This window comes from Chiloscyllium plagiosum, chromosome 4 (genome assembly GCF_004010195.1).
Source record: "Chiloscyllium plagiosum isolate BGI_BamShark_2017 chromosome 4, ASM401019v2, whole genome shotgun sequence".
NCBI lineage: Eukaryota > Metazoa > Chordata > Chondrichthyes > Orectolobiformes > Hemiscylliidae > Chiloscyllium > Chiloscyllium plagiosum.
Genome location: NC_057713.1, coordinates 2587802 through 2603015, shown reverse-complemented (window position 1 = coordinate 2603015; position 15214 = coordinate 2587802). Strand labels below are relative to the sequence as shown.

At 43.7% G+C, this 15214-nt stretch overlaps 1 protein-coding gene across 5 annotated transcripts in view; it reads left to right on the top strand.

The window, feature by feature from the left end:
• Positions 1–15214, top strand: part of ankrd29 (ankyrin repeat domain 29) — a 99525-nt gene that overhangs the window by 38114 nt on the left and 46197 nt on the right. For 4 of the 5 annotated variants that reach the window (XR_006311339.1, XM_043687600.1, XM_043687599.1 and 1 more), the window contains one exon: positions 5022–5120. Coding sequence is in view for 4 of the 5 variants with exons in the window: in XM_043687600.1 (XP_043543535.1) it covers positions 5022–5120 (99 nt within the window). In the remaining variant the exon portion in view is untranslated. Of the gene's footprint in view, positions 1–5021; positions 5121–9497; positions 9752–15214 lie in introns of all 5 variants that reach the window. The other variant, XM_043687603.1, reaches the window with a different exon arrangement.

Genomic DNA, 15214 nt, shown 5'->3' with positions numbered 1-15214 from the left:
AAAAAAGGAAGCAGAAACTAACAGTAACATACTGACTGTAACACCAACCAGCACAGAGTCAGTTCCCTAAAAAAAAATCCCTCCTGTGTATTATTTTATTAAACAAATTACAAACCAGTTTACAAAAAACATTGACAGCTGTACACAAAAGACAGCAATTTTACAAGGGAGAGGAGCAGCAAAGCTAGGCCCCGAACCCTACTGTTCAACCATTTTACAGGGAGAGGAGGACAAACCTCAAATCCCAGTTCCACATATGACAAGACAGTGACAATGACATTTATACATTCGACAATACCGTTACATACAAAAGTTTTTTTTTTCCTGGTTATATTATTTTATTAAACAAATTACAAACCAGTTTACAAAAAACATTGACAGCTGTACACAAAAGACAGCAATTTTACAAGGGAGAGGAGCAGCAAAGCTAGGCCCCGAACCCTACTGTTCAACCATTTCACAGGGAGAGGAGGACAAACCTCAAATCCCAGTTCCACATATGACAAGACAGTGACAATGACATTTAGGTTTCTGCTTTTATTGGGGGAAAACCTGATTCCTAAACTGGCCAAATTATATAGCTAGTTTGTTAACTGGTATTCCTTTTTTATTGAGGACTGATTTCTAAACTACCTGATCTACACAGTCACTGTGTTTCAGGTGTAACTTAGTTCTCATTAGGGATCTGTTGTCTCACTGGTTGGTTACAGCTGTGTTACTCTTTTCTCTTTTACTTTGAGAAAAGTACAATGTTGATTTTGTAGTAGGGCTTAGCCCTTGGACTCTAGTTTCCTTTTGTTTTTTGGTGTTTAGACTGAGCCCTTGTGAGAAAATACAACTTTCCAGATGAGCTGTTTCTGTGGGTAGAAACTACCTAGGCCTCTGTAAACACTGAACACCCCTGTGTGTGTGTGCTGGGAGGTGAGCATTTGCTGCATCCTGGAGTATGGGAGTGGACCAAACCCCTGTGAGTTAACTACACCTTTACAATGTACTGTGTTCCTGTGAGTATGTCTGGTTCTGTATGGATGGGCCAGGACTCTAAGGAGACTGAACATCTGTGGGGTGTGCATTTGCTGCCTTCAGGAGTGGACTCTGCCCTCCATTATGGACTCTGTTTTTAGCAATGGACTCTGCAGTTTGGAGTGCACTTCATTCTGAGAAGGCACTTTGTATACTGGAGTGTGGTCTCTGATCCTGGGAATGGATGCCACATTTTGAAGAGAACTGTTTATGGCAATGGACTCTCTACCAGAAAGGACTCTTTGTTGGTAATTGACTGCCTTGTTGCTTGTTGGGTTTATCACCTGTGCTGTCTTGTATCCCTTACTGTGGGCTGGGAGGCTCAGATCGTCCTGAAAGCCATCATCCTGAGAGCTGGAGGGTGGGTAGGTTGTCCTATGAACCTGAAAGTGATGAGCTGTCCCAAAAGCCAGAGGGTGGGTAGGCCACCCTGAGGCCGGTTGCCTCGAGAGCTGAAGGTGGGTAGGCCATTCTGGGTGCTGTCGTCCCGAGAAGGGGTGATCGGGTCAGGCTGTCTTAGAGGTGGTCGGAAGGCGTGTCATAGCGGCCGAGACCCAGAAGGGAATTGGAATGGGCTGAGATCTGGAAGGCTTATGGGCTGTCCTGCATGCTGTCGTCCCAGGGAAAGGGACGGGCTGTCTTAGAGGTGGCCAGAAGGTGTGTCAAGATAGTCTACAGGCCAGATGGCGCATCGGGGTAGGTGAGAGTTTGATGTTGGAACAGACCGAGAGCTGGAAAGCGGGTAGGCCGTCCTCAGTGCTGTCACCCTGGGTAGGCACTGGGGCGGGCTGTCCTACAGATGGCTGGGAGGTGCTAAAGGCGTTAGGGTAGCCGGAAAGTGGGTGGGCCGTCCTGACTGCAGTCAGCCTGGTGGGGTTGGGGAAGAAGGATGGGCTGTCCTAGAGGTGGTTGAAAGATGTCAGGGCAGACCAAGAACTGGAAGGAGCATGGGGTGGACAGGGGCGTAGGGGTGGGCTGCCTTAGTGGCCGGAAGGTGGGAGGGACAGTGGCTTGCTGGGGGTCTGTATTTTATGCACTCTATGTATTTGGACTGTCTTTTATGTATTTGTCATTGTTACTATTTTGCGATGATTGAAACTGGGATTTGAGGTTTGTCCTCATTTCCCTGAAAACTGGTTGAACGGTAGGGTTTGGGGCCTGGCTTTGCCACTCCTCTCCCTTGTAAAATTACTGTTTCTTTGTACACAGCTGTTAATGTTAATTGTTTTGTAAACCTGTGTATTGATAAAATAAGAAAAAAGTTTGTTTTAAAACAACAGGAAATTCAAATAAGCATTACCACTGTTAGTGTCAGGGGAAAATAGGAAAAAAAAACAGGAGAAAAAATAAGCACAAGAAAAAATATAACTAGGAGATTTAAGTAAGCACTACAGCTGTTAGATGGTAGTGTGGGGGAAAATAACAAAAGAAAACAAAGAAGAAAAAGGAGTGTCAGACATCTTGCTCACTCTGAGAGCTGGCTCTATAAAGAAAATAAACAGGAGATTTCGGACAGACTCTATGCTGGCTAGGCCATAGTGTGTTACTGCTTCTGTTAGTTTCTGCTTTTTTGGAAGAACCTAATTCCTGAACTGGCTGGTTTACAAAGCTAGTTTTGTTATCTGATGTTCCTTTTCAATTGAGGACTGATTTCTAAACTGCGTGGTCTACACAGTCAATGTGTTTCAGGTGTAATTCAGCCTTCATTAGGGAACTGTTGTTTCACTGGCTGGTTATAGTCTGTGTGTTACTCTTTGTCCTTTTCTCAAAGTGAAAGAGAAATGTTGACAAGGGCTTAGTCCTTGCTCTCTGGTTTTCTTTCATTTTGTATGTGTTTTCACTTTTTTGTTTTGGTGTTTGGATGAGCGTCTGTAAGAAAATACACATTTCCAGATGAGCTGTTCCTGTGGGTAGACCTGGTCCTTTGTCGGTGGACTGTGCCTCTGTAAAGACTGAACAACTGTGTTAGTGCTGGGAGGTGAGCATTTGCTGGATCCTGGGCTTTGGGAGTGGACCAAACCTCTGAGTTAACTGTACCTTTACAATGTAGTCTCTTTCTGAGAGTGGGCCTAATTCTCAATGGATGGGCCAGGCCCCTATGGAGACTAGACACGGGTGTGTGTGCTGTGGGGTGTGCATTTGCTGCCTTCAGAAGTGGTCTGTGCCCTCTGTCTGGCAATGGACTCTGCAGTTTGGAGTGAACTCAATTTCTGACAATGTACTTTGTATACTGGAGTGGACTCTGTTCCTGGGGAATGGACTCTACATTTTGATGTTTATGGTAATGAATGCTGCATTCCTGGGGTGTATTCTGTATTCTATGCACAGTTTCTTATCTAACAGGACTGTTTTGTATGAATTTGTTACTGCTTTGTTGTCATGAGTGAAAGTGGGATTTGAAGTTTGTCCTTGAAAACTGGTTGAATGGTAGGGTTTGACATCTGGCTTTGCCACTCCTCTCCCTTGTAAATTGCTGTTTCTCAGAATTAACATTAACAGATGAATACATTGGTTTTGTTTTATTCAACAGTACAGTTTACAATCAGAAGATTCAGAGTCTCCTCATTCCTTCCACAATCCAAAGATGTGCAGGTTAGGTGGATTTGGTGTTATGTTAAATTGGGTAAAAACAATGACTGCAGATGCTGGAAACCAGATTCTGGATTAGTGGTGCTGGAAGAGCACAGCAGTTCAGGCAGCATCCAAGGAGCTTCGAATGTTAAATTGCCTACAGTGTCTAAGGATGTGTAGGCTAGTAGGATTAGCCATGGGAAATGCAGGGTTACAGGAATAGGGGATGGCAATGGGTCTGGTTGGGATGCTTTTTGGAGGGTCAGCTAGGAAGAAGTGAGGACTGCAGATGCTGGAGATCATTGTCAAGAGTGTGGTCCGAGGAGCTGGAGAATTGACATTTTGGCAAGCCCACCAGCCCTCATCCCACTCCCAGCATCTTCCCCTGCCAGTACAAGAAGTATAAAAGCTGCACCCACACCTTCGCACCCCCCACAAACCTTTGTCCAGAACACCAAATTGCAGATCGTCTCAGAACATCTCTGGGACACCAGCACCAACCAACCCCACTGTCCTGTGGCTGATCACTTCAAATCCCCCTCCCACTCCACTAAGGACACACCGGTCCTGGACCACCTCCATTGCCAAACCCTAACCACCTGATGCCTGGAGGAAGAACGCCTCATCTTCTGCTTTGGAACCCTGCAACCATACAGGATTAATGTGGATTTCACCAGTTTCCTCATTCCCCACCCCACCCCCCACCTTATCCCAGTCTCAAGCCTCCAACTCTGCACTGTCCTGTTGACCTGTCCATCATCTTTCCCATTTATCTGCTCCACCCTCCTCTCTGAGCTATTCCCTTCTCCCCCACCTTCATCTACCTATTGCATTCTCAGCTGTCTTCCCCAAGCCCCACCCCAGCCCACAAACCTCGTTCTTCATGAAGGGCTTATGCCCGAAATGTTGATTCTCCTGCTCCTCAAATGTTGCCTGACCACCTGTGTTTTTCCAGCACCACACTTTCAACTCTTTGGAGGGTAGGGGGATGGACTTGATGTGTCAGGAGTAGGGTAGGGGGATGGGCCTGGGTGGGATGCTCTTTGGAAGGTCACTGTGGACTTGATGAGCCATATTGTTTGCTTCCACAGTGTAGGGATTCTATTCTATGCTTCTATAATTGGCTGGTCAGAGCCCATGTACTGTGCACATGTAAATAAAGGATGATGTGGTGATGGGATACTGGCCTCTTCAGTTACGTCAGTGGTGATGAGAAAACAGTACACTTCTGAAGAAAATTTGCTCAGATTATCCTTGATCTCATTGAATGGCAGAGTAGACTTGATGGGCTGAATGGCCTACTTCTGCTTCTATGCCTTATAGCCTTATTGCGCTTTTGTTCAAAGTTGAGGAGAGTAACTTCACTCTCCTACTTTCCAAGTTTTGTATTAAAATTAGTGATAGACCAAATTCCTTTCTTTTTGCAGGATGGTGCTACATCACTTTTCCTGGCAGCACAAGGCGGCCATCTAAATGTGGTTAAGATGCTGCTTGCGTCAGGAGCAAAGATTGACCAACCAAGACAGGTACACAAAATTATACTTACAATTGAAGGGATATGTGAATTAAGTCACTTTGACTGTTGAAACAGTAACTTGAATTTAACCTTGTCTTGAAAATAAGAGAGAAGAAAAATGCAATCTTGACTAATGAAGCACCACACCTTTTGGATGTTAAAGCCTATTCAACTTTCTGTATATTGTACTCCTCAATGCTAGTTCTTGGCCCAGTGCACAAAACTCTGTAGTATCCACAGAACATTCGAAAAGTTTGTAAGTCTATAATGCAAGTCTACAATTCCTAGTGTGTACTCGCAATGCGTGAATGCTGACACTAAGAACACTTTTTTTGTACATGACTTATTTTATTCAATAAATCAAAAAGACTTTTCCCATATCCCTGTGAATCTTTCCACAAGGTATTTACCCAATTTCCATTTGAAAATGTATTACTGAATATGCTTCTGCCACTCCAAATCACTGCAATCCAAATCTTATCCAAATCTTATCAATTCATTGCAAAATAGTTCAAATTGGTTTGAATTTTAAAGCTCACTGCTGGCGTACTTGAAGAAATAAAATACATGGCCTGCCTGCTGCCTTCCTACCACCTCCGACCTAATATTGAGCATGTAAGGGGGTCAGGTGGCTTGCCTCCTCTTGGTAAGTAGCTAAATAATGGTCTAAAGCTTGGGTCCCTCTTCCTTTTCTTCATGGATTGTGCCATTTCGCCTGCACACACCCTCCACCAAATTCCCTGGGCTTAATAAAATCTAGGATCCATCAGATGACTTTGACCACTTTTGGTTTGACAAGCAATCATCAATCAGATTGGCTCACAGCTCTCCCAAAGCTCCCAAATGAGATCAGAAACCCCATTCTGACTCAGTTAAGCAGCCATCTGCAAATTGAGGCTGCTGGGCATTAGATAGGTGGACTGATCATGGACTTCTCCAGTGGCAGGGAGACACGCAGCGGGAAATATAACACAAACCCCTTGTAACATACATCCCCTTCGTCTCCTATCCAGTTCTTTTGCGAGTTTTATTTTCTTTTTTTCTTTCATGGGATAGGGGCATCATTGGTAAGGACAGCAGATTTCCTTCCCTAAAGAACGTCAGTGAACCAGATGGATTTTTATAACGATCCATAATAACTGTCATGGTTATCATGAGATGAACTATTAATTCCAGATTTTTATTAAGCCAGATAAATTCATTGCTATTAAATCTCCAAGCAGTAGAAATAGATTCACCTTGTTTACTCTATTAAAATCTTTGGAATTGTCTCCTTGATTTGATCTGCAGTGATTGTAACAAGATCAGCCAGCTGGTTCTCAGAATATAAATTCCCTAATTGGGGCTATTCTGGTCTAATCAGGCTGATATAAAAGGATGAATGTCAGGGATGTTGAGAATGTGAACGTTTCTCTCGGTGAGAGACATTGCTAATGTCAAAGGCTAAATATTTCTGAACAAAGGATGCTTGGTGATGGGATGCAGCCTCTGAGGTGTTATTTCAGTAGTGATAAGGGTAAAAGAACGATACTGAAGAAACTTGCTCGTAACAGTTAGGGGTGACTGGGTAAGCATTTTCTTACATCCAGCTTCTATGTGGGAAGTTTGACTCGGTTGACTGTGCCCAAAGTTGTAAAGAATGCATTATGTTTTTCCAGGCTAACTATGTTGAGGCTGAAGAAAAATGAATAGAGCTCCTAACAGCTTATGGAGCTGCAGCTTTTTTTTTTTCTGTCATTAGGTACCTTTTGCATACGATGTGTTAGCTTTTATTAGTAGAGGGATTGAGTTTTCAAACTACGAGGTCTTGCTGCGGGTGTACAAAACCCTGATGTGGCCACACTAGGAGTATTGCGTACAATTATGGTCATCGCATTTAAATAAAGCATGTGGAAGCTTTAGAAAGGGTGCAGAGAAGATTTACTAAGATGTTGCCTGGCATGGAGGTGAGGTCTTCCGAGGAATGGCTGAGGGACTTGAGGCTGTTTTTGTGAGAGAAGGTTGAGAGGTGACTTAATTTAGATGTATAAGATATTCAGTGTTAGGTGAACAGTGAGAGCCTTCTTCCTTAGATGGTGATGGCTAGCATGAGGGGTGATTGATATAGGACAGATGTCAGAGGTAGTTTCTTTACTCTAATAGAGGCATGGAAAGCACTGCCTATAACAGTAGTAGTTTCGCCAACTTTAAGGGCATTTAAACGGTCATTGGATAGTCATATGATTAATATCCATAAGGGCACAATACATTGTGTATTGTCAGCCTGTTCAATTTTTCAGTGGCTGATTGAGAACATTTTGCAAGGAGTACCTCAGACTGCCATTTACCTAGATAACATCCTGATAGCAGGGAAGGTTAATAAGGGACACTTAGTGAACCTGGATATAGTCCTAAGGTGTTTTTCCAAGGCAGGCATATGCCTAAGAAGGGAAAAAATGTGTTCCAGACCCCAGAAGTGACCTACCTAGCTAAAGAATCAACAAGACTGAGTTACATCTGTTGGAGAATTAAGTGTGGGTGACCAAAGATGACCTGGCCCCACATTTTTCTAGGAGCTTAAGTCATTTTTGGATCTAGTAAATTATTGTGGAGAATTCATACCTGGCATCTATCCTGGCAACTCCTTACTAAAAGGTCAGCTTTGGAAATGGGTCTCAGAAACCAGCTGTAGCTTTCAATGAAGTAAACCAGCAACTATCATCCTCTAATGTATTGGCACACTAGGATCCCAAGAAAGATCTGTCATTGATGTGCATTGCCTCATGGAATGGCATCGAGGTGGTATAAGCTCATAGGTGGCCCACTGGAGAAGAATGCCCATAGCCAAAGTCCTTGGTACTTAAGCTAGTGCAAAGCATAAATATGCCCAAATAGATAAAGAAGGATTGGCGGTCATATTTGAAGTCACAAAATCTATCAATGTCTTTTATGGGTGAAAATTCATGATAATGGGTCATGAACCACTACTTGGTCTATGTGGTGAAACGGTTAAAAATTATGTCCCAATACATGTGTGAATCTAACCGGAATGGAGGTGTTGCTTAGTCCCGTGTGAATCTTATTACACACCTCCCCGTGTGAATCTTCTTATCTGTATGTAACCAGAATGGAATGTGTTTTTTAGCCTTGCTCTGCTGTTCACATGAATGTTTATATCTGGAAAAGAGTATATCAGCTGGAAAAGTCTCCAGTTCGGTGAGTCTGCTCCGGGGTTACGTTTAACCGCCGAGCGTGGGTTGTTGGCAACCGCTCTACGAGAACTGACGGCTCCCAGTTCCGGTAACATGTAGAGTGAGTATAAGCCAGACCCGTTGTATGAGACCTGGTTGTGGCGACGCTGCGGGGAATAAAATGCCCATATTCTAGCAGACTCGCCTCTTGGTCGTTTGTTCTGTGTCAGACTACTCTCCTACGAACCTGACCTTGAGAATTTTTTAAAACAGTCTACTTAAAGTGGATAAGGCAGGGCCACACGTTAGCTTTGGGCCATATTCGGCAGTGGGCTCTAATATTAAATGTGTAATTGCAAATTAGAACGCTGTCTCGGTGGCTGAACAGCAAACGTGGATGCATTGAGCTGCCTTCCATTAGCAGACACATCATCTGTGGTACCCCCAATGGAAGAGTCTGTCATGACATTGAATTTTCTGGACAGGCTACCAGTAACCGCTAACAATATCAAACTTTTGACATAAAGATCCAGTCCTTTCTAAACTGAAACAATTGATATTAATGGGGGAAACCAAGGGTCATCACAGCTAGATTGAAAACTTTTTTGGACTGGAGAGATCGCTCACTTGGAGAATGACATGTAATGGGGATTAAGAGTGATTGTCGCCCTCATTCTGGCTGAACTCCACCAAGGTCATCTGGAGTTTCCAAAATGAAGATGTTGGTGAGGAGTTATATCTGGTGGCCAGGCCATATGGTGGGACAATGTCCAGAATGTTCAACAAGGACAGAAAGTAACACCAACACTTTTCTCACATTCATGGAAATGTCTGGGTAAAACTTGGACTCTGTTGCATGTCGACTATTTTTAATCATTGTAAACGTCCACTCAGTGGTTGGACATGCATAGAATCCGTTTTGGCAAACACTGGAGCAACGATAGAAACATTGCACACACCTTTTGTGACACAGGAGTCCTGGAGGTATTGGTCACAGACAATGGGCCATTGTTTACCAGCAGGGAATTTAGTTACCACTGAAAGTCAAATGGGATTTGATGTGTTAGATCAGTTCCATTATCTCCCCCCCCCCCCCCCCCCCCCCCCCACCATTCAATACGGAGAAAGAGTGATCTAAACTTTGAAGGCTAGACTGAAAAAAAACAGCTATAGCCTCACTAGGTACCAGATTTTTCATTGTTCTTGTTTGATTATAGGAACACCCCTCATTCAACTACGGGATAACACCAACAGAGTTGCTAATGGGTAGGAGACTCTGCACCAGGCTAAGTCTTATCTTCCCAGACTTCACCCAGGATGAAACAACAGGAACCCAATGCCAAACCAAGATTCCACCAAGTGAGAGAAACGGTTTGATTCAGAAGTCTGGTGTAAGAATCATGGAAGTGGCCCCACATGTGCAGGATGCATGATTGTCGTGAGATCAGGACCAGTGACTTATAAATTTTGGGTAGGTGCAACTATTCTGAACAAAGCACGAGGGCAATTTTAAAGCTACAAGTTTGCAGACTGTGCAGAGTAAAACTTGTCCTGTCCCTCAGAACCTTCAGAAATACTTCAGGGACTCATTGATTCATCCTCTCCATCAAACATCAAGTCCTCTGAATCAGAGATGGACATGATGAAACTAGCCACCTCAATGCTTCTGCCTCCAGAAGAAGTGTGCATGTCTACCAAGGTGCTCCAGACACAAGAGGTGAGCTCCTATTCACTACATGGCTCTCCTATTGAATTCAAAGCTGGAGGAACCTGACCCAATGTTAAAACACTCCAGGAGGCTCTGAAACGAACTGGACCACCTTGTGACCGTGAACTCAGAGGAGGAGGGATGTAGTGATTATAATAAGGTCAGCCAGCTGGACCTTTATAGAATATAAGTTCCCTGATAGGGCTGTTAATCTGATCCAATCAGGGAGATCTGACTTGAAGGGTGAATGTCAGGGATGTTGAGGCTCTGGAATGGCAGCAGTGCTACTGTCAAAGACTATGCATTAGTAAAAAGAAAAAGGTGATTATTGATGAGCTGCCAGCTCTTAAAAAATTATTTCAGGTCCTCTTGGAATTTTGCGTTTTGGTGGTGTTCCTTTTGACCAGTCCCTTAGACTGAGTCTCCAGGGAGCAGTGCTCAAACGTTTTCACTCAGTGTCCCTCCTTCACAGCAGTCTGCCTGGGAGTGTTCCCTCAAAACATTGCACAATGGAGCAATTTCCTTCAGAGAAATTTGCCTTCCCATGGGGTGACTTTTCTAGGTATTGTGCCTGTCAAAACAGTTCCTTCAGAGGGTTTACCCTGCAGTGGTAGCCCTTAAGAGAAAGTGAGGGCTGCAGATGCTGGAGATCAGAGCTGAAAATGTGTTGCTGGAAAAGCGCAGCAGGTCAGGCAGCATCCAAGGAACAGGAGAATCGACGTTTCGGGCATAAGCCCTTCTTCAGGAATGCTTATGCCCGAAACGTCGATTCTCCTGTTCCTTGGATGCTACCTGACCTGCTGCGCTTTTCCAGCAACACATTTTCAGTGGTAGCCCTCAGTCAATCACTTGAACCAATTTAAATTTTTGTTTCTTTCTCTTGCCTTCACGTTGTTCCTTCTGAGCATTCACCCAGAACCTATTTGAAACCATACCCTCATCCTGAAGACTTTGCTATATAAAATACTTATAAACTTTGGCATGCCTGTTTAAAATAAGTGGCCAAAATTGAACTGTCAAAATGAAATGGCTGAATTTGAAACTCTTGCAGTCCCTGTGCAGTGGTTTAGTGCACCCAGTGCTGCTGGGAAAGATTTTCCAGGATTTTGATCCAGCACCAGTAAAGGAATGGCAAGACAGTTCCCATTCAGGAAGATGTGAGGCTTGGAGGGAACTTGTAGGTCATGGGTATTTCCGTGTACCTGCTGCCCTTGTCTCCCAGATATTGGAGGAGGAAGTTTTGAAAAGTACAGTTGAGGTTGGCACACAATGCAGTCAGTTTGTGCTTTGAAAACCTTCAACAAGCATCTGCATGGTAGACTGATTTAGTAAGGTTAAATCACGTGGGATTCAGGGAGCATTTGCCAAGTTTCTGGAGTGCATGGTATGCCCCTGTAACTGCAAAGTTAACAATGGGATTTCACACTGCAATCATCAGAAATCATTCCTACTTCTGATGTCATGATTGAAGGCAGACCATTGAGCCAGTTGATGATGGCTGGGCTAGGACATTAAGAATGAGCACAGCCACCTTGCATTGTAATAGGTAGAGTTATTTCCTTGATCTTCTATTGCCCTTGAGCACCTTTTATGCCTCATTTAATAAAATGCTTTATTGAAGTGTATTAAATAATGAGGAGCTTAGATGGAGTGGATAGTACGACTTCTTTTTCCCCCAGGATGAGGAACACAAATTTAAGGTGATTGGTAGAAATTTTAGCAAGGAAATCTTTTAACCCAGAAGATGGTAGAGATTTGAACTGTAGCCCCAGTTTGTTGGTTAAGGCTGAAGCCTTGACTCATTTAAAAGGAATCTGGATCTGCACTTGTGCTGTAACCTGCAGGAAGTAGTGGTTGAGTTGCCACCTTGAACGACTACAGTCTATTTGCTGTAGGTAGACCCAAGAATGGCATCCTGAACTTCCTTTGTTAACCATGGTTAACTGATCTTTTTTTGAATTCTTGCTATTACAATAAGCTTTGCATGAGCAGTGGGAGAGAACTCCTCCTAAGTGAGACAGTGTGTGCAGTGGGAGTTCAGTGCAGAGGGAAAAGCTGGTTTTTCCTTTTGCTTTTTTTTTGTGTGGCTTATAGTGTGTAAAGACTACATTCTACTGTAACGAGGACAAGGGAATAAGAGCCCTACAGTAGTTGATATTAAGCATCTTTGAAAGAGCTCAATTTAAAGAAGTAAATCATGGCAGGAAGCTCAAAGCTGTGGTGTGTTCTTCCAGCTGCAGCTTCTAGAAGCCCAGATTTCTGAACTAGAGCAGTGACTGGCAATACTGTGAAGTATCCGTGAGGCGGAGAGTATCAGGGATAGCACATGTAGTGTGACCCCCTCCCTACAAGCTAAGACTTCACAGACAGTGAGGGAATGGGTCGTCACAAGGCAGAGCAATAGGACCAGACAGGCAGTGCAGGAGTTTCCTGTGGCTACTCGCCTGTAAAACATACATGGCTTTGGATAGTGTTGAGGGGCAATGACCTCTTAGGTGAACATGATGTAGAGGTGTGGATGTTGGATTGGGATGGACAAAGTCAAAAATCTCTCAACACCAGGTTATAGTCCAGTGAGTTTATTAGTCACACCCACATTCATTGCACCGTGGTTGGCTATGCTGCACCGGGGAAGAGTATCGAGCATTGGAATGCAACCGTTATAAGGGATTCAATTGTAAGGGGAACAGACAGGTGTTTCTGTGGCCGCAAATGAGACTTCAGGATGGTTTGTTTTCCCCCCCCGACCACCACCATTGATGCTAGGATTACTAATGTCTCAGCAGCTACAGGACATTCTGGAGGGGGATGGTGAATAGCCAGTGACTGTGATACACATTGGTACAAATGGCGTAGATGTCCTAAAGTCAAAACACAGGGAATTAAGTTGAAAAGTAGGGCCTCCGAGAGATATATAGGTGAAAGTGAGGATTGCAGATGCTGGAGATCAGAGTTGAGTATGGTGCTGGAAAAGCACAGCAGTCAGGCAGTATCTGAGGAGCAGCAGATTCGACAATTTGGGCAAAAGCCCTTCAGGAAGCGAATATATAAAGCTTCTAATTTGCTGGGAATCAGGAATTATACACCAGGGAGGCACAAGTAAGACTTGGAAAAGGAACACTTTATTTTAAACACAAGCAAAAATAGAAATTGCTGGAAAAGGCCACCAGGTCTGGCAGCACTGTGGAGAGGAAGCAGAATTAATGTTTTGGGTCAAAACTTGAGGAGTTCTGAGGAGGGATCACAACCTAAAATGTTAACTATGATTTCTCTCCACAGATGCTGCCAGATCCTGAGTTTTACAGCAATTTCTGTTTGTGTCTGACTTAAAACATCCACAGTTCTTTCAGTTTTTACACTATATTTTAGATGCTCACACCTCTACAACTGGCTCAAGACTGAACCCCCAGCTCTGTGCTTTCAGTCAGCTGACCAGTTCACTTATAAAGGGGTAGCATCCCAATAACATCCATAACAGTAATGATGTCAGGATTGTTGCTAGTGTCATATGCTAGTCAGAATAGAAATAGCAGGACGTATCTGATGAAAACGTGGCTGAAGAGATGGTGAGATGGGGAGGGGTTCACATTCCTGGGGCATTGAGATGGTTTTGGGTTCGGTGGGATCAGTACAAACTGGACAAGTTACACCTGAGCAGCACCAGAACTGATGTCATAGGGGATGTGTTTCCCATAATAGTTGGGGAGGTTTTAATCTAAAATGGCAGAAGTATGGGAACCCATATGAGTCAAAAGAAGAGCGATCAAAGGCAAAACCAATAGGTTAAAAAGAGGAATAAGAAAAATGGCAGGGTCAATTAGAGCCACAGTGAAAAATATGAGAACAGGAGAAGTAACGTGAAAAACGGCAAGGAAGGATATTAGCTCCAATAATGTGGATGCTGTGTAGATAGAGCTGAGAAACAGCAAGAGGCAATAAATATTGTTTAGGGTTGTGTATATAAACCCCCAAACTTTAGGGGTGATGTTGGAAATGGTATTCAACAGGGAATTGTGGATGCATGCAATAAAGGAACATGTCTAATTATGGGTGACTTTAATCTGCATAAAGATTGAGCAAATCAAATTAACAACTAGAGAAGGAATTCTTTTGAGTGCACAAGATGGGTTGTGGATCAATACGTGGAGGGACCAACAAGCCTGGATATTGTGTAATAGGAAAGAAATTGTTTGCAATCTAGTTGTGCGAGGCCCCTAGAGGATAAGTAACCATAATATGATAGAATTCCTCATCAAGGTGAAGAGAGACAAAACTGATACTGAGATTAGGGTCCTTAATCTAAAGAGGGAAAATTATAATGATATGAGGTGCAAGTTGGCTGTGATAGTTTGGGAACGTTATTTAAAGTGGTGATGGTGAAAAATCAGCAAACATTTAGAGTACACAGAGGGTGGGGAAAATGCTACAGCCAGTCATAAAATATTTAGTAACTGAGCACTTGGAAAATAGAGGCAGGATTGGACAGATTCAGCAAGGATTTACAAAAGGGAAATCCTGCTTAACAAATCTACTGGAATTCTTCGAGAATGCATCTTGTCAAGTTGATGAGTGGGCAAATGAACCCCAAGTAATGTTGTTGACTGGTAATTGTCCTCCCTCTAGGCCATTAGGGATGGGTGATAAATGCTGACCCAACCAGCAATGCCCACATTCTGTGAATGGACAAAAGAAAGATGAAGTATAATGTGGATACTTTAGGAGCAAAAGGAGGAAGGCAGATTATTATCTGAATGGCTATAAATTGAGACGGGGTTCTCATATGCCTGTCACTGAAGGTAACCATGCAGGTGCAGCAGGCAGTCAGAGTCATAGAGATGTACAGCATGGAAACAGACCCTTCGGTCGAATGGCTATAAATTGAGACGGGGTTCTCATATGCCTGTCACTGAAGGTAACCATGCAGGTGCAGCAGGCAGTCAGAGTCACAGAGTCATAGAGATGTACAGCATGGAAACAGACCCTTCGGTCCAACCTGTCCATGCCAACCAGATATCCCAACCTAATCTAGTCCCGCCTGCCAGCACCCGGCTCATATCCCTCCCCTCCAAACCCTTCCTATTCATATACCCATCCAAATGCCTCTGAAATGTTGCAATTGTACCAGCCTCCACCCTCTGGCAGGGCAGCTCATTCCATACACGTACCACCCTCTGCGTGAAAACGTTGCCCCTTAGGTCTCTTTTATATCTTTCCCCTCTCACCCTA